This window comes from Panthera tigris, chromosome B2 (genome assembly GCF_018350195.1).
Source record: "Panthera tigris isolate Pti1 chromosome B2, P.tigris_Pti1_mat1.1, whole genome shotgun sequence".
Classification (NCBI taxonomy): Eukaryota; Metazoa; Chordata; class Mammalia; order Carnivora; family Felidae; genus Panthera; species Panthera tigris.
In genome coordinates, this window is record NC_056664.1 from 64,993,085 (window position 1) to 65,018,881 (window position 25,797).

The following is a 25,797-nucleotide window of genomic DNA, read 5'->3' on the forward strand; positions in this document are numbered from 1 at the left end:
TCTATTTTTCCTCTTTTGTTATATATTATTCCTCTCCCCAAGAAAAAAGTAAATACAAGAGTAGCCAGAAAAATCTTTTTATATTTTTTACTTATTTTTTATTTCCTTATATGTTCTGTTTGGTATTAAAACAAGACAGAATTGTTCAAGTCAGTAGAATACTCTGACTACAACAACACCGTAACATTTTTAGTATCTTTATATAGGTGCTAGCTAATAGAAGTATAACACAAGCCACAATTATAATTTTTAATTTTCTGGTTACCATATTAAAAAGATGAAATTAAATTTAATACTTTAACCCAGTATATATCTGACAATGATATCTGACATATCATTATGACATATAGTCTATTAAAAAGTATAGATATTTTGCATGTATGTTTTCATAGTGCTTAGTAGACACTGGTGGGTTGTGGCTACTGTATTGGATACCACAGGTTTATCCTTATGCTGAAGCCTATCTAGCATATGTTCCCTTGTTACACTAAAGCCATAGGGTTCACAAATCCATGTGTTGGTATATGTAACCTCTCAGATAATACCCTTAAAATAGATCAGCTTGTAGACAAATATTCTGGCCAAGTTATTGTACCGGTCACAATAGTCTAAGGTCTAAGTGAATGTACTTACTTTTGATAGAAGAAAAGTATGATTGAAATCTATATTCACTATATATATATATATATTTTTTTTAATGTTTATTTATTTTTGAGACAGAGCATGAACAGGGGAGGGGCAGAGAGAGAGGGAGACACAGAATCTGAAACAGGCTTCAGGCTCTGAGCTGTCAGCACAGAGCCTGACGCGGGGCTTGAACTCACGGACCGTGAGATCATGACCTGAGCCGAAGTCGGACGCTTAACCAACCAAGCCACCCAGGCGCCCCATATATTCACTATATATTTAATACAAAGAAATTTTCCATTAAAAATTGAGACAGGCAGGAATTGGTATTCTCATTGATCTTTAATTTATTATGGTCAACTTTATTGCCAAGAAGAAAATAAATGAGATAGGTTTCATCAAGAAAATTACAGAAGCTGTAGATTCTTACTGGTTTGGAGGATAGGGACTTCAGATGCCCTTTTGTGCACACGCCTATAAGCAGCTTTGAGGCAGAACATCATAGTATCAACAGTGGTGACTTTGTTCTCCACTGTAGCTAAAGTCCCTAGACAGGATGTGCAGAGAGTAGGAATGGAGAGGTTTAGAGGGCTTTCCAGGTTATTAATTTCTCTGATTGAGCAGAGAGCTTCTTATGTTAATACCTAATTTATACACAGTAGATAAAATGTTAAAGAAAAATTTTAAACATAATTTCATATACTTAAGATAGTAACATATTTCCACAGCCCACAGCCTCGTGAACTAACCAACTTGCTGATTCTAAACCATTTTGATGAATGTTTGTATGTTGTTATACCAACTCAGTGCCCTTTTCTGAAGAATTTTCACTCACTTTTAAAACAAATGAAGTATTGTGTCAGTGCAAAGAATGAAACTGTCAAAGCAGACTCAGTGTCCAACACCAGAGTTCACTAATGATTCAAAGATAAAGGAGCACCAGGCACTAGTGACCTATTCTTTTCTTGAAGGAGTCCATTTTGTCTCCTTCATTAGGATGGTTTGGCCCAGGCTGAATAATGCATGTAGAAGCACTGTTTGCAAAGGTAGCCATTTCAGTTTTTGAGTGTCTTCATTATATATTCTGTTGATTACACTAATAACAAAAATAATTATGGATTACCCCGTTGCTCATTCTAGTCATGCTTAAGAAAATTTGGGTTTATTTGCAATAAAAGGTCTAGAAAGACTAATTATTTCCTACTAAAGATGTCTAATAGAGGACTCTCCTTTATCTTTTCATTAGCAAATACCATTGAATATTTACAAGGAAGTTTAGTTAAGGTTGTTTCACTTTTCCTTCATCTTTATTCGGGGTCTGTTGAGGTCATTCATTCCCTTGATCCCTGTTTGGGAACGAGTAAGTTATAGGCCTGCCATTAACCTTTTCTTTCCCAGATTTTAAAACAAATTATTACTGAAATGTTCAGAAGCATTTATTGTTAGAGCTACTGGAGAACAGTTGCTTTCCTGGGATATTTTGTCTTCTTCCTTGACTGTTCACAGAAATCACAGCCTTACTGAAGGCTCATGAAATGGTAGTCTATACTTACTGCCTCCATTTTTTAACCTCCTAGTAAATCTGCAGTCTGACTTCTACCCCTTACCGTGGCTCTACCACTATGCTGAAATTCCTCTATGAACTACAGTGGCTCCCTAATTGTCCAACAGTGTCTTGCAACATTTTGCATTAACCACCCAGTCACTTGAACCTCTCTTGTATTTAGTACCTTCTACAGATTTTCTTTCTTAGGCCTTGGTTATGACCCAGCCTCTTCTTGCAGGCTTCTCTTCCTATCTCACCCCACATGGATAGGTGTTCTCCTGGCTCCATCTTCATTTTTGTTTTGTCCCTGAAATTATATTTCTATCAAAAACTTCCATTCTAATTAATACCTATGAAGACAACACTCTACTGTAATTGACCAGGCCAGAACTTTCCCTTGAGTGCTAGGTCTAAATTTTTAAAAGTTGCTATTTGTGTACATCAAAATGTCTAATTTAAATTCATTATCTCCTCTTACATCCTTTCTTTTTTTTTAATTTAAGTTTATTTACTTATTTATTTTGAGAGAAACAGAGCACAAGTGGGAGAGGGGCAGAGAGCGAGAGAGAGAGAGAGAGAGGGAGGGAGGGAGGGAGGGAGGGAGAATTGCAAGCAGGCTCTGTACTTTCAGCACAGAGCCCACTGCAGGGCTCAAACCCATGAGCCGTGAGATCATAACCTGAACTCAAACCAAGAGTCGGATGCTTAACCAACTAAGTCACTCAGGTACTGCTCCCCTTACATCCTTTTATAGCAAAATACTTTCTCTTTCTAAATTTTCCTCTTATTAGGATGGCTTTGACATATAATAAAGCACATTAGCTGGAAACAGTTTTCCTGCTCCTTCACATTCAGTGAATCAGTAAATCCTATCAATTCTCTTTTCAGAATCTCCCAAACAGGTCCCTTACCTTGATTATATTGAATTATATTCTAGCCCTTCCCTTGTCACTCTTGCCCAATTGATTTTTTCATGAGCTTTATTAGTAGTATTTATTCCTTCTTGTCTCAAGTTTTCTATCCATTAAAATTAAAATGCCATTTTTCCTTTGTTGTCTGCTTAAAATTTTTACTCATTCTTCAAAAATTTAGGTCTAATAACCATAGCTTTTATAAAACCCATTTATACTACCCCCCCTTCTTTTTTGTCAGAATTATTTACTTTCTGGGCCCACATGATACTACATATTTCTATTAAAACACGTTATATTTTACTTAATAGGGTATTTATTTCTTTTGCTATATTGTATACCTGGAGGACAGGAATCATATCTTATTTGTCCTTGCCATCTCTTGTGATAGCATTATTATTTTTTACTTAGTAAATGCTCGATTTGGAGATTTGGGGAACTTAAAAAATACACCCTATTTTCTGCTCCCAAATTTGGGTCTAATTGTGAGCTAGACCCAAGAACTAGAAGAAGGGAGATCTAATTATCACCATAAATACAGTGAACAAGTTTAGAAGCTGTGACTTTAGGTCTATAAGCTTGTTAATAACTAACTCACCCTAGAATCAGCCAGATTCACAGAACCTCAGGACAGGTTCAGGCCCAGGCCTCACATCTTAACAGCTGCTTTGTAGGTTTATGTCCTGTAGCATTTACCATTTGTAGGTAGCTTGATTTGGAAGGAGTCATCCAGAAAGGACTAAGTTACCTGTGCCTGGTCCTTTAACATAGTCACTGATCTTATAAGCCAGTCCTCCTTTCTTGGGGTAGCCTGAGGCGAAGGGTAGAAAGAGACCAGGAGCTTGCTTGAATAAATTTCCCTCTACATGGAAAACATGAGGAATAAGGGAAAGGAGGTACCTACCTAAAACTTAACAACTGTAATTTGAATTAAAATAAATAAACTGGAATTGAATTAAAATTTAAAAAAATAACAGTATAAGTACCTATATTAATTTTACTTTAAAACAACTTTGGGAAAAATGAGGGTTTTTTTTTCTTTTTATGTATTTTTGTTTCAAGTTTTTATTTATAAATTCCAGTTAGGTAACATATAATGTAACATTAATTTCAGGAGTAGAATTAAGTGATTCATCATTTACATATAACACGCAGTGTTCATCAGAAGTGCCCTCCTTAATAGCCATCAGCCCTTGTTTTAAATATTTTCTTTTTAAGCAATCTCTACACCCAATGTGGGGCTCAAACACACAATCCTGAGAGGAAGAGTCACATGCTCTTCCGACTGAGCCCACCAGGTGTACCCCATCACACATTTTTCAAAGGACTAAAATAAATAGTGGGATTAGAATATAAAAATACTATATAATCAGTTGTCTCATTTGTTCAGATTTAGGTTCTAATATTACAGTAATTCACAGATTAAAAAAAATTTTTTTTAATGTTTATTGTTGAGAGAGAGAGAGAGACAGAGAGTGAGTGGGGAAGGGGCAGAGAGAGAGGGAGACACAGAATCCGAAGCAGGCTCCAGGCTCTGAGCTGTCAGCACAGAGCCCAACGTGGGGCTTGAACTCACGAACTACGAGATCATAACCTGAGCCTAAGTCAGACACCTAACCGACTGGGCCACCCAGGCACCCCAACTCACAGATATTTCTTTTGCTATTTATGGAGTGAATGGTTTACATTTCCATATAATTTTTCTTTCAGATAATTAAGCTGCTTTTCCATGTTCTGCCAAGAGAGATGCACCATTGAAGGATGTGTACATATGAAAGCATAAATATTAGTTGCACATTTAAACACATGCGTATTTGTTTTATAGTGTATTATTGCTGGGGGAAAAAGACATGATGAAAGAACCATTTATTTGCATATCGAGACCTGTCAATTCTAATTCCTTTATATCTTATCAGCAGGTCCCCTCACCACTGGTAATCTGTTACTTAAGGTTCTCACTATTTCTTACCTGTATTAACTTACTATCTACTTGGATATTTGCAAATATAAGCTACTCATTCAGTGCAATGCATAGTTTATATAACTGTCAAAACTCAACCAAAAAACACTACAATTCCTTATGCAAGGAGCTCACAGCCTGTTAATTCCATCCCTTAACCATCAGAGTGACCTTTCTTCTACTGTGATCACAGTGAAAGGGATGAGCTCCAACATATAGACATTCCTGAATTAATGAATTTAGGATACCTGATGTTAAAGTGCAAATGCTGTAACTAACCAGTGTAACTTATAGGCAAGCTAGTTTGGAAAGAGAAATCAAGAAAAGGAGCTTCATGATTAACAGCTGCACCGTGCTACCTTCCAAATGAAAATGGAAGTTGAACCCTGTGTTTTAGCAAAATGATAAAGATTCAAATTTTGACCTTTTATTCTTTGTAATAGGAGAGAAAGAAGTTGCACACAATTTAAAAGCATGTAAAATATCCTAGTATATCTGAAACTCACAAATATGGGTTCTGTTAAAACTTACCTAATATCTAGTCTTTGGACAAAAATTGAGCATAAGTTGGTCTTGCTCCCATATTAAATATATGGTGGGAAAGCAAATGGATTTTATTATATTGGTACCATATATCAGCATATTCAGAAGGACTTTGAATGTACAGATAATCCATGTATTATGCTAAATATTTTGTCAAGAATTACCTTTTCATAGCTTGCATTCACAATTGCTTGTTTCCAAATGTACACCTTTCTCCATAGCTTTTCACTGCATGTTTCATAATTACAGCATTTTTCTTTACTTTTTTGTTTAAATAAACACAAGGACTGGAATTTTGCCTCAAGAAGCAGGGTTACTCATGATCCTGTCAAGTTAACATTACTTATCACTTTACAGAAAAACACATTAGCCATGTTTTTGTGTTTCCAAATCCTGTAAAACTTTCAGCACCTCAAGTTTTAACATGACTGAATCCAGCTTCATGTAGAAGACAGGGTGGTTGTGATTTCAATTATTTTAGAAATATTTTTTCGTTATTGTTCTTCAGAACAGAAGCCAGTAAAGTGAAATATATTTTAAAGCTTTTGGACTGGGTTGACCAACTATCTCAATAATCTAAAATTATTAAATAATTTCAAATTAATGCAAAGTATTTTTAATTTCACAAACATGTAACACATTTAAGAGTACATGTCACACAATTTTCTTCTCTGCCTAAATTCTGCTATTGAATATCTTTATTTGCCTCACACCTTCCTCAAAGCCCTGCTTGAATCATGACAAGTTTATCTAAGGCTGATTGATGAAGCAGGCTTCCAAAGGGCTTTCAGAATCGAGTATCTGCTGGTCTCAGATATCCTGGTCACCTGTTGACAGCCCTTTGCTGTTTTTGTCTAGATTATCAACTAAATCCAATAAGCCAAGTGAAAAGGCAAAAAATACAGATTAAAAAAAACCAAACAACCAACAGGACCAGTCTACTTTGAATAATTATAAAATCTTATATCTAGATGAGTCCTTAAAGATCATTCAGTTATCCCTTGTTGTATAAAAGGAAGCCAGTATTAACAGAAATTATCCTGTTTAAAATGCTCATATCTAATATGTAAAAATTTCCAAATCTGGCCTGCTCTGTCCCTTATTGCCTCTTTTCAGTTTTCAACTAGGTGTTTGTAATTTGTGGTTATACACAGACAGAATCTCAAAATAGTTTAACAAAGAATAAACCAAGATTCAGACTTTCATTTAACTGTTATTCGCAAAAAATACTATTGTAAATACAGAAATAAAAAAACCACTGTTTAATCTATTGGGAGATACTTTTGCAAATAAAGATTTGCAGAAATTTTTTACAAGTAATATTTCCCACTTTTATCCCTCAGTGTTTTTTACTCACAATTTTTAAATTTCAGTAATTAGTGCTACAGTTTCCCCCAAGAAAATTTGTTAAGATTTCACTGGTTAGCATTCCTATGAATTATTTCTTAATGTCATTGTTTCCACACTGAAGAGCATTTTTCTTTCTTTCACCTAAACTGTGTTTCTCCTTTGTATTAAATTCACACACCTCATCTTTGCCACTTTATCCAGTAATTTCAACACCTGGTATCAACTAAGTATTGGTAGCTTATTAAACCTATTTTATTCAAACATAAGCCAAATTCTTAAGGGTGCATCTTTTTCACTTAAAGTTATATATATGTGTGTGTGCAGATATGTATACACACACAAGCACGGTTTAAAAGAAAACAATTACACATAATAGATTTCAAACATCTTCCCAAGTAAATTGTTTCTCTGTTCACTTATAGGGTAACAAGATTTATTTCCTTACATTATAATTTATCTTTCCAAGGCTTATCAAAATCAGGAGTAAATTGTGGAGCAAAGAAGCTACCCTTTGCCTTTTTGCGGTGCTTTTCCAGTCCTGTTGTTCCATATAGTCTTTTATGTTAGAAGTTACTAAATGTCCTGTTTTTTTCCTGTCTTGTTCATTGGGCAAACAGGGGTAAATGGTCCCCCTCCCTAGATAGGAGACGACCTCCTAGCCCCAGGATTCAAATCCAGCATGCATCTCCGGAGAATGACAGGTACTAGCCAACTCCTCCTCACAAACAAGTGGCTTCAACAGGCTTCTAGGCCACCAAGTGAAGGATGACCAAGAAATGTGGGTTGTGATATGCTTCCTTTCAGGAGCCAGAACCACATATTTTGCATATCCACCTCTAATAACACACCTCAGAGTGTTTCCTGAAATGAGAGTGGCATGCAAATGCTATAGTTTAGACAAACTAAGCCAGATCCAGCGGAAGAGTTCTGTTTTAAATGGGCATTTGTTTCAGTGTTTTGATTTTCTAGAAACACACTTAAATAATTGTTTTTGTTTAAACATTCATGAATAAATAAAAATTTTCAGGTGCTTTAAAATTTATTAAAATCTGTGACAGACTTTTCTTTGTTATATCGGTTGGTGGTTTAATCTCAGTTGTCTTGTTTTTTTACTACATAAATTTGTTAATAATAATTTTAGGTTTGGAGGTACATTAAAAACATCTGATTGAAAGTAGAATAATGGGTTCTTATAAATCGTATGAATATTGTGTTTTTAAACCAAATACTGCCAAGGGCTAGAGCCAGTCTACAAGGTAGGTTTTTAAAAATAGCATCAGTGCTTTGAATCTACTTCATGCTGATATGTCAGAAATGCTTTGTTACCTTTCTCGGTTGTAGTTAACCCAGTTCTCCTGTTTTATGGTGTTTGTCATATATAGTCCTTATCTTTAGGTATCTTTTTCTGACTGGTCACAGAAGGTTATTGGATATTTAGGATATGTTTCTTCTAGTTTAAGTAGAAATTCAGTCAACACATTGGTAATATATATTAAATAGATAAGTATGTTTGGTAGCTCAAAAACAGAACAGCTAGTCATGCAAGCATATACAGGAGGTTCCTTTTGTTTATTTGTTTCCAATATGCGTGGTGATAGCAGAGTAATTGCAGTCTTAAGAGTGATGTAATTTTTTTTTCAATATCTGTAAATAGTCAAAATATCTTCAGGGTTTCAAATGGAAAGAAAACTAAGCCCTGTCACCCAGAAAAAATTAAGTCATCTTACAAATGTTGGAAAGGACCACAAACTAGTAGTTTATAAAGACTTTAAGAATATTTTATCATCTTTTAATCTTTAAGAAATTTACCTTTTAATATGACTTAAAGTATTTGAAATTTAAAACTAATTCCTTCTGCTACTTATCTGGTTTCTAGGATAGAATTTCTGAGAGCAGACAAATTAGTAAAATATCCAATCTAAAAATTATTATAAATTTAAAGTAGTCTCAAAAAAGATACAAAATAATCATATAAATTAAATCAAAGGTTACATCCATTGCTACTCATTCATTGAACAGATATTTATTGTGCCCTGCTGTGCACACTATTCTTATGGCTAGCGTCACAGCATGTATAAGAAAAGCAAAGTTCTGGCCATTCAAGCAACTTGGAATTTCTTTTTATAAAACAGAATTCTGGAAAGCCTTTGAATTTATTCCAAACAAATCAATCAGTGGATTTCATCATATGTACTGACTGAGTATAGGACAATTAAATATAATGGTCTTTATAATGAATATAAATGTAAGTTTATCAGGACATAGATTAAGCAAAATGGATATCCAAACAATAGTTTCAGTTCTTATATACATGAGATGAAAATTAGTTGAAAATTAGATGTCACTTAATGACATATGAATTAATTATGTTACTTGATTTAATAGATTGTATATATAACTTTACGGGTAGTTTTAGGAATGGAAATGGTCATTTTAGGTAAGATTACTATGGGAACCTTTACTAATATGTAATTCTGAATACACATTTTTTTATTATGATGATTTGTAAATAAGATCCATGTTCAACCAACAGAAATACTTTTTAAATAGCTAGATACTATTACTTGTTACTATAGGGAACAGAAAGTTATTTACAATAAACTTTTATTAAAATATAGGAATATGTGCCCATAGAGAAATACCAAAATCAACAGATGCTAAATTCATAGGTAACCATGTCAGTCATTTGGCAAACTTAACTCTTGCATCTTACCTCTTACCAGATTTATTTATTTATTCAGAAGTTTCTACCAATTTCCAAATGAAGTTAATAGAACATCAAATCTGGAGATGATGAATGCCCATAATGTTTTGGGCATCAGGTGACTTTTGCCCCAGGTCACTGGTAACTAACAGAGTATTCTAAAATCAGTCACAGTTTATATAATCAGCCTTTGGACGTCCTGTATCAGGGTCCTACTTGATTATAGCAGTAATACAAAAAATTTTGCTTAAGACAGTTCCCTAGTAAGCTGGAAAGCATTTAGCTGCCCCTTTATTTCTTACAGCATAAATGTACACATGCATGCATGTATGCACATTCACGCACACACACAATTTTTAATGTATCCTTTCTCCACTATTTAATTTCAGTTTCAAACAGTCTTGATGTCATCTCAGGCTATATCATAGATTTATTTGTAATTAACATGGAAGTAGGTTTGTTTAGATCTGGAAAAATTTCCTAGAAGTTGTAGAATATTTAAAACAATGATAAAAAGAAAATACATAGATTTGGAACCCCAGGAATGGTTCTGACTATAAAATTGTAGGGAAAATTTCCTTGCAGTTTTATTACTAAAAATGTTCACATTTAAGAAATAATCACTCCAATAACAAAATACCTCTTAGTAAATGGCATCATTTTAATATGTAAAAAGTAACTTTTATCAATCTGTGTATACATAATTCTGTTTATGAATCTTAATAAAATTTGCATCTATTTATGGCTTCAAACTAATCAAATTTTTTTTGCGTTACAAGTTAGAAACAAATGCGTTCTAATAAACCCCTGAAGCATCAAGGTTCTGAGTTTAGTGCTCACAGCTGAATCAATAATTCTTAAATGTGAAAGACTAGTATAAATAATCATAATTATTATTGACCAATTCTACTTTAAACTATTCTTGGTATAAATGCTTTTTCAGGAAAATGCAATATATCCTTTTGGTACATTTTGACATGTATTTTAACCCTTTATTAATTTGAAGTCACCAATTCCAATATGTGATTAAATATATTTTTGCATCATTACACATGGTATCTTTAAGGATTTTTTTTAAGGTGTGTGACTTAAATAAATACTAAAAATATTTGATGAAATGACCCTATTTTCCAGGACTTTAAATTATTGGAAAGAAGTAAATTATTGGAACAAGTAAAGCATCCCGCTGTGTTTAAGATTAATTCCTAAGTTGCTAAAGTTCTTTTTCTTTTGCAAATAATCTTATTTGTATAGTTTCCCACACCTGTCACTTAGTAGCAGCTACTTGCCTGTTGGAATCTTTGACCAAAAGTGTCACATGGTTTCTTTTGATTCAAACTGAATTAATCTTCTCTCTTCCTTAAGAGAATCTTCTGGAATGAAGAGATCATCTGTTTTTTTTTACTTCCGAAATTCAGAGCAGTTACCACAGTGATACAGAGTTAATGTAGAACCATTCATAAATTCAGTACATTACTTACCATTTTTATTTGTTTCATAACATCTTTTGTTATCTGTGTTTTTCAAAGATGTTCTTTATTTGAATGAGTGAAATATACTCATTCACCAAAATACTTAAGTCCGTTTAATGGCTATAGTCATATATATAACTATCAATACTTAAAAAATGTACATGCATCTTAACTGCATGCAGCTATCTTCACTGTGTGTGAACATTTCTTATTTAAGTAGATTCTATTCACATACAATACTTTCTTCCTAAACTTATGAAGACACAAGATGAGTCACATCTTGAGTCACGGGATGGATTTGCCTTCCACATTAAGCCATGTAGATCGTTGGCCAGCAAATATACAGATATTTACTCATGATATCCGTGTTAATTCTAATTAAATTAAAACATTATGTGGTAGATTTTTGTTACATTTTCTCCCAAACAGAACATACTGTATTTTCATTTTATTATAAAATACCTTTAATAGTATTACTTTTTTTATTAACATTAGACTTTAATAGAATTGTAATATCTTCAGAAAAGCTGTATTTACCAATGTCTTTGGGAAATTGCTCTAATTGAGTTTAGTTACTGAAGAGGAAAGGAAAATAGCACAGAAATAGATTTTAACCATTACCTCTCTTCATTAGTACATTTTATGAATCTTCACATTTAAATTAATAGAATAATAAAAATGGAACTTCAAGAAATTAGATTAATTAGGAACATTGGATATAGAACACTGGATATGGAACATTGGATCCTTTTCAGATCGTTATTCTTGCTCTAATAATAAAATAATTGTTGTCATACCTTACATTTGGATTTAGTTTGATAACTTTTAAAGAATTCCACTTGTGCCCTGTGAACTAAGAATTATAGGATCAAAACCATACAAGTATTAAGTTTTGAAGTGAAGAGAAAGCTCAATAGTTCTGATTCTTGCATGTGTAAACCAAAGAAACATTCTTTGTGAACAGTAAAATAATGATAAAAACTTTTAATAGAACAAAACTTGTTAAAACCCAAAATAATTAAGACATCATAGAAGCACTGTAACTTTTTTGTTCACTTCTCTCCAGGGGTCCCTCCAGTAAACATTAAATCATGCAAGCCACTGGATGGCAGAATGGGCAGAGAACCTAAGGACATGAGCTCATGATGGTGTCCTCACCAACTTACTAAAGCCTCTGTTATCTTGGATTAGTCACTTAAACCTTATGGGACTCTGTTTCCTCATCTGTAAATTTATGTAGTTGTAGGTAGACTAGCTGAATTCTAGTGTCCCTTGAAGACTACACTTGTGTCTATGCTGCCTTGTTGTATCATTGTATGCATATATTGGGCCAATAATAATGACTGACAGTTCATTATGCATAAGGCAGTAACCAAATGGCATTTTTATGGTATTTTGTATTTTACTGAAGCCCAGAAAACATGAAAAGTTTTATTTCTAAATTTATTTGATTTTATATAAAATGAATTTTGTAACCCTAATTACTTTTTTAGACTCTCAAGTTACAGAGTAAAACTCAAATTATTACTTTTTTAACCATTCATTCAATACCTATGAGCAGCTACTATGTGCTAGGTGTTGACGTTACAGTGATAACTCAGATGGATACCGTTCCTGATTGCGAGGAAGTTAGAGTAATGTAAGGTAGAATGTGGTTCATTTCACTATGATCCATTTATGATTATATGATCAGCAGTTTCAGTAGTATAGTACATAACTGTACGTGAATTGTTCTTATCTTTCCCATTTCACATGTCGCAAGATTCTATTCTAAGAAAAGCTGTGTTTAAAATATGCAATGTATTCATAGTTGTAACTTGGGATTTGGAGTGGAAAAGGCATTGGAATTTTCTACTTTCTTCTCTATTCTTCCTTTATACTGAATTATTACAATTAATGTGTATGTTAACTCAATTTGAAGATCCTTTTAAATGGTTAAAAGAATGATAAAAACCTGTCCTTTGTAGAAATCTTAGGATGAATCTTCAATAAAAGCAAGTTTCTATAGCATTTAGAGAGAGATAAAAAAAAAAAGGTCATTCTTGACAAGTGAGTTAAAAATATAAAAAATTAGATGTATGAACCACTGCATGAATTTTTGTCACCCAGTTACGGAACAGTGACTGAGTTTGGCACTATTATAGATAAATAAAATTCTTCACCTTCATGAAACAAATATATGTAACTATCAGTTTAAATAATACTTTTATAGCACTTACCACTAGCTAGTTCTAAGTAATGCTAAAACTACTACAAATGCTTGTTTTATGTAATGTTGCAAAGACTATAATAAAAAATAGTAAGGTTGAAATATTTAGAGTTAGCAAACTTGCGATATGGTAGTATTATTTCCACTTCACAGGTAAGAACAAAAAACTGAGGCACAAATTGGTTAAGTAACTTGACTAAAATTACCCAGCTAGACAGAAACAGACAGTTTAACCCAGACAGTACGAGTCCAGTGTCCATGCTTTTAACTACTGTGTTCCAGAGTCATTTATGTCACAGACGCAATGTGATCACTGCTTTTGAGATTGTGGAGTCTCATTTGACCTCGTGTTTTCACATTTAATGACTTTGTGCGTTAGAGAAAATTATTTAATCTCTCTAAGCCTCAATCTTTTTATTTTTAAAAGGGATAAAAGTAGTACCTACCTCACTAGATTGTGAGATCAGATGAGTTAATTCCGGTAAAGCAGTCATGCCAGCATACAGCAAACTCTTAGTAAATGTTAGATGTCATTGGTATCATCATCATTGTTGTCATCACCACCATCATTTTGGATTGCTGTGATAATCAGTCTAGAATACAGATATATTATAGGGATCAGAAGAGGAAGACTTGAAAGTTTTACAGAAGTAAAATCTCAGTGGGGTCCAGAAAGATTAATAGAAATTAGTAGGGATAGAAACAAAAGCAGACAAGTTCTGAAAGATGCTATAACCCTTTTGTTGTGCAGGGGTAAAAAGTTTGTACAAAAGTCTACCAGATTCTACACGTCCCTCACCACCACCCCCCTCATGGCCAAACTTGGCCATCTGACTCTTCCCTCTCCAACAATTTTCTTTCTGGTCTCCTTACTTTGCTTGGACATACCAGGCACAAACTTGCCTTAGGGCCCCTGTACTTGCTGTTTCATTTTCCTGGGATACATTTTCCTTAGATATATAACAGGTCTAACTCCCTCCTGATCTTAGGTTACCAATTCAAGGACTCCTTCCCTGATCACCTTACTTAAAATGGCCATCTGCATCTGCCCCCAAGCCCCTCCCTCACACACATTTCTGATCCTGCTTGCCCCAGTGGACTTGTTGTTGTTGTTAGCATTTGTCACCTTCTCATATGCCATGTAATTTATTTGTGGGCTTTTTGTTGTTGTTGCTTATTGCTTGTCTCCTACAGATAACATGTCAATTACTTGAAGGCAGAAATCTTCTGTGTATATGTGTGTGTTCACAGGCATGTGTTCACAGACAACTAGCAGTGTCTGGCATATACACATGTCCAGCAAATATTTGTTGAATGAATAAATGAGTGAAGGAATGAAAACCTTTATGGCAATGAGTTTCATGAATTGGCCTAAAACTCTGTACTCTCATTCTGCTTTCTGCTGAATATGAGAAAAGGAACACTTGTCCTCCCAGTCCCTGAGCATTCTTAGAACAATGCATAAATTTCCCATAATGGTATATTTCTTTTTATTTTGAGCTCAGATATCTACTGGGCCTGCAGTAGCTCCTGCTATATATATGCCTCCCTTCCCTTTGCCTTAGGAACAAGCTTTCCTTCCCAACAACCATCTCACATTGATTTTGGGCACATGCCACATACTTCTCTAGTCTTCTACACACTACTATCAACCTCTCCTGATCACAGGATCAACAAAGTAAATAAGAATATCGGAGATATGCCTTTCACATCAGAGGTCATCTCTTAGTGCTTTCCTAGGCCTGTACCCTATTTCGTGCTTTCTTCCCTTCTGGAGCAAGAGTGTACCCCAAGGGCATAATCAGAATCTACTTCCTCCCTTCTCTTTGCTGGACAGTATATGACAGAACAGGTTAGGGGCCAGACATACTTACATTCTGATCCTAGCTCTACTACTTACTGGCTGAGTAGCCTTGTCCTGAGTCTATTTCCTCATCTTTGAAATGAAGATGACACTTTCTGAAAGGAAAGTTGTGAGGGTTAAATAAGTCAGTGCCTCCCTCAGTGCCTGGCATAGAGCTGTCCTTCAATATATCCTCTTTTCCAAATAGTAAAGGAAAGTGGTAAGTGAGAAATTGTTCCCCCCTCTGCTTAAACCCTTTCTTCATCTCTCAGAAGTGAGATGTCACAGTAACAGAAGGCTGAAGAACACACAGCCGAAACCCTGAATTGGAAGGACAACACAGTGAACCCAGTTTTTGGCAATAGAGAAAGAGATGGGGAGAGATGAACAGCCCCAGAAGTCTATACACACCATGAAGGTGGACTTTTTACTTTGACGTGTGTTTCTAGTGGGCTTCAGAGCAGGGCTTGACATATAGGATACACTCAGATTATCTGGCATTAATAAGTAATGGCAGTTTTCTCTTTGTTGTTGGAAGAAATAGGAAAGAAAAATAAGCATAAGTTTAAAGACTCAACTATTGTGATAAAAATACATAATTATCAAGATTAAAGTGCAAATTACTTTTTATGGTTTCTCTGGAATTTTTTAAAATAAGTTTCTTGACCATAATATTTTATATTTATTTCAAATATATAGTAGGCTAGACACATTTTAGGTCAAATAGGCATACGTAAACTGCTGCTTAGGGAGGTACGCTCTCTATAAACATTTCTTTGGGAAAATGCATTTCAAGTTGTAAATGTTCAGTGTACATATATTTACTTCTGGAACATAAAGTAAACTGGGAACTTTATTAGTTTGGTTTGTGATATGTGATTAGCTTTTTAAGATGCTACGTGGTCGCAAAAGCATAGTTATGATCACTTTGGAAATAATTTTAATATTTGATTTAAAGTGATGTGAAGCATATTTCACTATAGTATTTTTCTTCAGTTCATATTTTGCAAGAGAAGAATAACAAAAAAATCTTTGTAGCACCATGTTTCAACTTGTAAAATAGAGGGCACGTCATCCCTTTGTGGTCTTTCAGCACCTAAACCATTGCTGTCATCACATCTGTCATCACTACATTTCCCCACTGGGTTTATTTACTCATTAGGAGAGGCAAAGTTGCTCAGCAGGGGCCCATACTAAGTCCTTACTGCAAACAACCCTGCCTGGACTAATGGAGCTTCTTGTGTCTCCTGTTGGGCAACTTGTGTCTTCCACCCAGCACCAACTCTGATTTTTATTTTTATTTATTATCATTTGTTTTTATTTTAAAAAGCATTGACCGACAAAACCATTTAAAGAAGATAATTGTCATTTTCATGCCTGTTGCTTTTATCATTGTATGATATTATTGTAGCTCTATTCATCATATATTTTGTATTTCTTTAACATTTCATTCCACAGGCACTCCAGAAAGTCTGAAAGATCTAGCATCCAAAAACAGACTAGGAAAGGCACTGCCTCTGATGCAGAAAGGTAGGCTTGGTGTTGTGCTGTGTGGCCATCTTCTGTTTCAGCTGATATATTCAAGGGTGCCTTCTCTCATTTTACATGATCGGTTCTTAAGCACAGATTGTGGTGTTTAAAAACATTCATTTAAATAAACTTCGCCTATTGGAATGGCCTCAAAAAACAAGAGAAGGGTAATTTGAAGGTGGCCCTTAAATCTTAGGGTTTAAGAAAAATCTCATATATTTCTCATAGTGATCATGTTGATTACTAAGGAGGACTAAATCTGTACTCATTCCTACTTACATATTAGGACATCAATATTTTGTTTCTGAGATTATTTAAATGTTAGCAATGAACATAATACTTAGGATATGCGAATATTTTGAGTGTTATTTATCTGAACGATGTTTAAAAAAATCTTTTTTCTGTGAATAGGTCTAAGTTATACTTGTATATAAAAGATACTTGCTGAGTTAATGTAAAAGTTAAAGGAATTACTGACCTTTCTTTGCAATTTATCCAATTTTACATATTTTTTTGCTATTTTTAGGTGTAAGATATTAACACATTATTTTACATAGCTGTTAAAAAACACCAAATGTCCCATTAACATATTATTCATTCATCTAAAAATTATCGAGAACATACAGGGGGACACAGATGTAAATGAAAGAATGTATTAAAGTGTCGTAGCTATTACTACAGAGGTATGCATAAGATACAGGGGGAACACGGGAAAATGTGGAGTGGGAACAGGAAATATCTCATAAAAGGTATTGCTTGAGTGAAATCTAGATACATAAAAGTAGATGTGAAGAGAATAGCCCATGAGAAAGAAAAAAAAAAATGGGAGAAACACTGAGGCTTAAAATTTCCTCTTGATTTTGGGGGATTTGTATACATTTTGAGAGGGAGAATTCTTTCAGGAACTGGGAGAGAGTGATGAAAATAAAACTGGAGAAATCCCTAGATGTTTTGTTGCACATGCCCTTGTGTGCTATTTAACAGAGTCTCAACTTCTGTTTTATCCATCCATCAACCATCGATAGGCTGAAAGACAGATGATTGGTTTTGAGTTCCAGAATTATAGAACACTATAACAACATTTTGTAAGGTGGATTGAAAGATCCAAGGGCAAGTGCGAGACACCAGCTAAGCTGTCACAATAGGCTTGATTGAGATAGACTCTGTACAATTTAGTTATTCATTGAAAGGATATGTGCCCAACTATGTGCTAAGTTCAAAGAATAAAATAGTGAACAGCAAAAGAGGAAAGCTTCCCAGGAGATATTACCTCTGAGTTGAGATTATAAGTGTGAATAGGTATTAGTTACATCAAGGAATGTGAATAACGGGAGAATGGGATTTTTTCCTAGTTAATATCTATGGAAATGCTGACTATTTAGGGAATCTAATTCCCAATGGAACAAGGATTTAGAGAATTCAGAACAGTGTTGAGTAGAAATTAAATTTTACAAAGGAGCTAGGCTTCGAGAAAGGAAAGAAGTACAAAGCTCTAGCACTTCAGATAGATAGGTAGATAGACAGACTGCAATGAAACAGTACTGATTATGTTTCTATTTACATATTATTTAATGTCATCTCAGTTAACTGCAGTTTCTTAACTAGCATTATAAGTGACTTAAATTCCTTAGGCAAATTTTTAATCTTTAACTGTCATTCACTGACCCCTGCCTCACAGACAGACATAATTTCAATTATTTTTGACATGATTGAAATTTTTCCTCAGAGTCTTATTTTTATTTTGTTCAGGCTTTTTTAAATTCACTTAACAGTTACTAGTTGAGTGATTACTGTGTGCAGTTCTGTAGTAGGATATATCAATGAGGAAGTCTTTGACAATAGGATACTGTTTTACAAAATGCTAGATGATTCTAGAATCAACTGATGGTATTTAACTACAAATGAGTAATATTTGAGCATTTTCTTCTACAACACTGAAAATACCTGTAAATAAATACAAATCCTCCTTCCTTCCAAAAAGAATAGCAAGAATGTGATTGATTTCCCCAGTCTCAAATGTTTGCTGCTTAAGGACCATATTCATATTACTCTTGCTTTATATACTTTGCTAGTAGGTTTTAATGTAGAAAACTCAAACCTTTTAAGTGTGCGTATTTGTTTTATTATAATTAAAGCTCTCCATTGACTTTTATTAGAGTATATATCATATCTCAAGTGAGCAGAATAATTAGTTACAAAAGAAGAATTGCCTGGATTTTCTAGGTTTGTGTCAGCTCTCAGTTCTTTAGAAGATGCCTTGAGTTGACATCTAACCTCAGGTGAATTGAGGTCACAGTATGAATGCCTTGGGCATTGATTGTTGGCCTTTGGGAAGCTAACAGCATACACAAAGGATTCATACCACACAGCCACACCTTGGCTCCTGGCAAAATTTGCTATTTAATGGTCATCAGTTTTGAAGGCCCTTTTTGGCCTTAACAAATTTGGCCTTATGAGTAATAGTCTTATAAGAAAATACTTTGAAAGATGGTGACCAGTTATAGACAGAATATAAACAGAACTGATGTCTGACTTTTGTGCCTAGCCATTGAAAGCAGTGCTTCAGATTCTCTTGGGAAGTTCCTTAGTAAGATAAAAGTCTGACTCTTAACTCTCATATGAATTCAGCTATATGACCTGCTAGCACCATTTCTCATTTCTACCCTAGTGACTTTTCTTCTTGTAGAACCTATACTCTGCAACCTACCTGGGGGATAATTTGTCAGGACTAGTATTTAGAATTGGTTGTATATACAATGTTGTACTGGGGCTATTAGAAAGGGACTGTATAGGCCTGTAATGTCCATTACAAGAGGAACCATTTTGAACTGTTGACCTTAAATACCATGTGCATGTCCATCCCGTAACAAGTCATTAAAAAAAAAAAAACAGAATTATATTATTAAGCTGCAATGAAGAAATTTACTGCAAGACCATTTGCAACAATAGAAATGTCTGACTGACAACCTCAGGTTTTGGTGAGAAATGTGTTTTACTTAAGTTCAAGTCAAAACCCTAGTCTTAGGTGAAGAGAGTAGGCACAGATTGTACTAAGTGGTAAATATTTAGATACGCATTTGGAGATGGTGAACTAGCTTGAGACATACTTAGGTTTGAATTGGAGTTTTTCTCTAGAAGACTTATTTTTTGCTTAAAAATTATGAGTTATTTATAGATCTATATAGCAGAGTAGGTATTCATTAAATGCCATTTCACCTTTTGTTCCTGTAAACTCTCAGGAGACAATTCTGTTAAACCTTGTCAAACAAGTTGATATTTGGATATATATTTATGTTTTGTTTTATAAGATTAACAATATATCCAAGGGTTTGCCATTTCTCATAATGTGATATAACAAACCTATCTCAATAGGCAGAAAAGGGAGCAAGTATTGGCACTCAGTGGATCTGTGTGGATCCTGTCTTTACCACATGTTAGCTCTTTATCTTTTTACAAGGCACTCTATGATCCTCAGTTTTTCTGTCTATAAAATAGGAATAATGACACTTCTCAGAACTGTTATGAGAATATCAGAAGAAGAACATACATGTGTATGTATGTGTGATGCATGCACACACACACATACATGCAGTGCCTGGCATGTATAGATGGCTCCCTATTGATGCTCAGTAAAGAAAAGTTGTTACCATCATTTTCCTCATCCCTCATGCACTCCCTGTTCCATTCTCTAATATGGTTGTTCCTAATTTCTTCCATTCATGCATCCCTACATTCTTAGCACATCCCATTTCATTGAAATATCAAGGCTCAATAGCCTGGGTTTTGTCAGCATTTCACTTCTGTACCTCAGAATCTCTTGATTAATTCTCCTTTCCTTTCATCTAAAATGAATTATACTTGGTTCCATTATCTCTCATTTCCAAACCTTGCTCTTCTCTTAAGTTCTGCATTTTCATTTACTCTCCTCAGTTTCCTTTCCTACAATTCAGACTTTCTGGCACTTACCTCTCTCTTCCTCAGGCAAAGTGGTTTTTGACACTGCCCCTTTGGTCTACGCTTTCATACTCATTACAGTTTGGCTGGCAGCAGGGACTGCTTTGTCACTGAGGGACTTTTAGTTCATGTCAAAGAAAAAACAGATCTTGTGCGAAATGATGGACCGTAAACACTACAAGCTGTGCTCAGACACTGCAAGCTCATGACTTTGGAGATGGGAACACTAAGTCATGTAGTCTTGATCGGTATAATACTGACCTAGAAAACCATTTATCTGCTCCAAAATTGCTTTCTATATCTTTGCCATTTAGTTTGGTGCCATATAAGAGCCACCTAAAGTTTTCACATTTCAAGTCACATTTAAGTAGTTCTTTTAATGCTTACAAATTGCATTAAGGAATGAAGCAAGATTTTAGTGAATTTGAAATGAAATTTCTCAATACTAGGGTGAAAACTGTGTTACTCGATTTTCAGACTACACTAAGAAAGTGTATTTTGAGCAAAGATTGCTTGAAGTTTATTCTCATGACCATGGTTTTTAAAGAGTAATAGATAAAAACTCATTCTTTACCAATAGAAAGGATTTGATCATGTAATCCTTTCCATATAAAGTAATTCTATAGAGTTAAGTTAATGTGAAAAGTCTATTTAGAATAAATGAACAATCTTAGTATGTATAGTTAGTTCTTTTTTCTTTTAATTTGGAAATTGAGACAACAGTCCAGGTTTCAGGATTTGCAGTAGGGTCTGATGAAGCATCTATCTATAGGTCAAGAAGATAAAAATGCACATTATTACAGATCTAAGTTGTACCTTATTGTCCCCTAGAATCTGACATTTTCCCATTTTTTTGTTCTATAATAGGGGAGATAACCCTGTAGTAAAGTAATTACAGCTGTGAAAATCATTTTATCTAAAAGAAAAATTGTCAATCTGAATACAACTTGAATAAAACAATAATATATTTCCAGTGAGCAGTATGTATTTTTTACTCTCATACTTCAAATCACTTGATAAGTGAATTTTATAGCATTGTTGTAGAAATGATGAGGTATTATTTCTTTGCTTCTGTCACTGTAAAAAATAATACAGATTGGGTACATAAACATGCATTTATTTAAAATACAAACTGCAAATGATTTAAAAAGGCAAAAGCATGTATATATTTTAAACAAGATACACATACATCAGTTTTTAATTTTTAATCCTTAATTCGTAAATTGATTTCATAATAATTTTGAACCCTATATTAAGATAACTGTCAATATATGGACAAATATCTTTTCAGACTTATTTTTAATCTTAGAAGACATGTTATTATCCATACATCAGCCATTTGTATTTAGTCAGTTCAGTAATGAAACTTTCTCCTTACTGTATCATTTTAATTTGTTGGCCTGCTTAAGTTAACCTCAGAAGATATCTTCCTTTTTGCAGCCTACTTGGAATAGACTTCCTATTGCAGAGTAAACTTATGAACATTGTAAATACAGAGTCTTACAGTGTGCTGTTTCTTCTTGAAGGCGTATGCTTAAAGTATTCCTATATTCATGACTCTAATTGTATTTATTCATTCAGTCAGGTTATCTTTATTGAGCTCTTGCTTGCTGTACAGCTGTATTCTAGGTACTAGAGATAGAGCTCAATAAAAAACAAGAGACAGAAGTCTCTGCCCTTGTACAACTTAACAAGAGATTTGTTACATTGGAGGTTTCTGGATTAGCCCTCTGAAGACCACATGGCATGCATAGCTGCAGTTACTTGTCCGTTTCGTTTTAATTCCGTTTCAGTGATTGCATGATGATGGGTTTCTTCTGGTTTTTAAAGTCGCTGCCTTGTAAGAGTAACCAGGTTTTCCTTGGACGAATGTGTTGGTATCAAACTTAATGTGAACCTGCTGACTGAAGATCTTTTTTGGCCCTAATGTTTTAGGGTTCTCCCACCATGCCTTTCTAGAAGGGGATACGCAGCCCTAAGAGCGACTGATCAGCCAGTCCTTAGGGGAAAACATCCCGCTCGCTCAAGGTCGAGTGAGCACTCTAGTGTCAGAACACTGTGTTCTACCCACCACCTTGCCCCTGGAGGGTCGGCGCCACCTTCTCCGCTTCTGACAAGGTCGCTATTCAGTGTCCAGCCCAGCATTCATGTTCTGCCTCCAGGTGTTGGTGTGGTGTTGTACCTTCCTGAGCACTTGATGCTTTCACTCATTATGACACCATAATTTTTTAATCCTTTCTTTGTGGCACTTAAACCTCTCCCACATCCTCTATTACTTGCATCTATCTTCACTGTGCTGGTAGTAGTCTATAGCTCCTGCCGATTAGCTATCATTGAAAATTAAATTTGACTGTGTTATGTCCTTCCATCTGTTTGTGGCATATTCATATATATATATATATTTTTTTTAATTATGTGAAATTCTTTATGAGAAATTACCTGGAGAATTAAATGTGTATTTTCTTTAAAAAGTATAAGAGAAATTAAAAAAAAAATTTTTGTATGTGTTCAATAAAATCTTAAGAGCATTTTAAAGTTCTTTAGTTTAAAAAAATTTTTGAATGCCAGCAGATGGAGGTCAGCTTACTCATGTGCAGTAGTAATGTATCTGCACACTTCTCAAATTTATATTTGTAATTTTGACCATTCCACCAGTATATTTTATAACATGTACTTAAGGTTATTTTTTTTTAATATCTGTCAAGATTTTTCCTATTTAAAAATAAATAACAAGTGAATGGTAATTTATAAAAGTCTACAGCTAGAACTATTCTTATCACTTACAAATAATTCTAGATATAAACATTCATTAACTTAATTGTAGCAATTTAGGCAACAGCCTTTCTTAACTAATTTATCCACAATGATAGAGTTCAGAGGCTGTAAGTCAATATATTATTTGGTTCAGCACCACCAAAAATGGATAACTTAATGGAAAGCCACAATTTCATAGAAAGTTAATTCATAGAAGGGAGTCTAATTGTACTCAATTCAGAAATTCATTATGCAGAACTGTGTGTGACAGACATTATCCCTGTCTCTTTTAGTCACTTTTTATAATATTTCTTTTACACATACCATCAAAAACATTTGATTTTGTTTCCAAAAGCTGAGTTAGGAGGTTTATGTCTATTTTAATAGTAATAGGATGAAGGGAAGGTATTTGTCAGGCCCTCTTGGAATTTCACCATTTCATTCCCCCCTTTGTTCTTTGCCCACAGAATGCACAGACAAGCAAGTCCGACCCATCCTCCTCCTGCAGACACATCCTTCAGCAATCGGAGGGGCCGGCAGCTACCACAGGTGCCAGTGAGAAGCGGCAGTATAGAACAAGGTATCCAATAAAGAGAGATCATTGTCCAAAAACCTTGGATTTGAGAACCACCTCTTTTTATACTCCTTTTATTAAATGAATAGTACTTTGATTTATGTAGTTTGCAGAATCCTAAGATTTTGTTTCTTGAAATTTTATTCCCAGAACCTAACGGTAGTGGTTCATGGAATATACTCTAACATTGCTGAGTGAGTGAATGAATGAATTTTAGATTGCCAATTAAGAGAGTGAAATCAGCCCTAGAAACACCTTTTTTCAAAGAAACAAAGAAACAAAACACAATTTTTAAAATCTTAGTAAAATACGGTATTTTATGTGTGTGAGAGGGCCTATTTAAGCTTTTTAAAAAATATTTTTTAAACAAACACTTGATCATATTGAAGTCTTTACTAGTATTTTTTAATTTTAATTCATTTGCAATATTCTGTGTTTTTTATACAACTTTTATGAAGAATGTCTTAGAGAACACATTTTAGTGTTTTGTGTTTTTTTTAACAGTTCATGTTACTTACAGATTCTCTTATTTTAAGCATATACACATTGTGTTTATTTTCCTAGAAAGAGAGAGAATGGGAAAGAGAAATAGAAAAAGAGAGAAGGAAAAAGTTTTGACAGTGGAAATAAATTCCCTAAAGTATTTGGGCTAGATTATATAAATTCTAGGTTAAAATAGTCACTGTGTTTTTTCATGTGACCCAAGATCTATCCTAATTCTCCATAGGTGAAATGATTTATCAGTATATGTTATCACATAACCAGTGTGGGATCTGTTAAGTAATTTAGTGAAATAATTTTTATTTTGGGGTGGTAATATAAATACAATGGACTCACATTTAAAACATGTATTCAAAATCTTCATCCCCATAAAATGACTAAAAGGGTAACATTTTGAATATTTTTTCAACAGTGTTGGTTGTTGCTGATATAAAACTTGTATTTCATTCTGTATTGAGGGAGCTGTGTATGTGTTTTACTTAATTGAAGTACTTTACTGAATGTATCACAGAAATGTATCACACAAGTATCACAGAAATGATCTAAGAAGATAAGTACATTGTTTCAAGGACTGTTATGGCAGAATTTATAAATAGACTACTTGGTTATAGAAAGATTAGTGTAGATTTTAAGAAGTATTAACTTACTGATAGAGGAATGCTACTATGGTAAACTCAGGATGTGTATTATTTTTAAATATTATACATCTCACTGATATATCATGCTTCAGTATTCAGGATTATTATAAGAGTATTCATTTAGTTAATAAGATATATATGCTGCTATGTGAAAATCTGACTTTCTTTTCTAAAATAGCAATTAATTCATTGGAATTCTCAATTCACGTGTTTAACAAACTTTCTTTTCTCTTTTGGGAACATTTTGAGAAGATAATTCATAATGTTTTTATGACTCAAATTAACAACAGCCCAGATGAAAGAAACTGCTTTAAATAAAATTTGGTGTTTATATAAATTATCCATTCATGAACTCCTGTTGCACAACTAAAAGAACTACAAATTCTAGAATTTTTCTACAAACTCAGTGTTATTAGCCATAATTTGCCAAAGATCGATATCCAAAAAGTCATGTGTTCCTAAAATTCTTTGCATTTCCTCCAGTTGCTAAAACACTCTGTAAGTTCAAAAGCATATAAGGGTACTGCATATAACGCATACAGTGAGGTTATAGCTATATTATTTCTATAGAAATAAGAATTGCTTCTATGAAATAATTTGGAATGTATGCTGGATTTGTTTTTTTTTTAAAGCTTATGTTCTATTGTTAATATCAACATTATTGTTTATGATATTCATATT

At 33.9% G+C, this 25,797-nt stretch overlaps 1 protein-coding gene and 1 long non-coding RNA gene across 7 annotated transcripts in view; one reads left to right on the forward strand and one right to left on the reverse strand.

Moving 5' to 3' along the window:
- LOC102950023 (regulating synaptic membrane exocytosis protein 1) overlaps positions 1-25,797 on the forward strand; it is a 221,074-nt gene that overhangs the window by 75,926 nt on the left and 119,351 nt on the right. For 2 of the 6 annotated variants that reach the window (XM_042986649.1, XM_042986651.1), the window contains 2 exons: positions 16,624-16,695; positions 23,871-23,983. In XM_042986649.1, the coding sequence (XP_042842583.1) occupies positions 16,624-16,695; positions 23,871-23,983 (185 nt within the window). Of the gene's footprint in view, positions 1-7,554; positions 7,639-16,623; positions 16,696-22,933; positions 22,949-23,870; positions 23,984-25,797 lie in introns of those variants that run through there. The other 4 variants (XR_006217713.1, XM_042986652.1, XM_042986656.1 and 1 more) reach the window with 3 other exon arrangements.
- LOC122238670 lies at positions 13,780-22,806 on the reverse strand. Its single transcript, XR_006217714.1, has 3 exons — positions 22,721-22,806; positions 15,223-15,281; positions 13,780-13,915 (listed from the first exon to the last, which is right to left on the reverse strand). It is a non-coding gene; the product is annotated as an uncharacterized LOC122238670 (long non-coding RNA).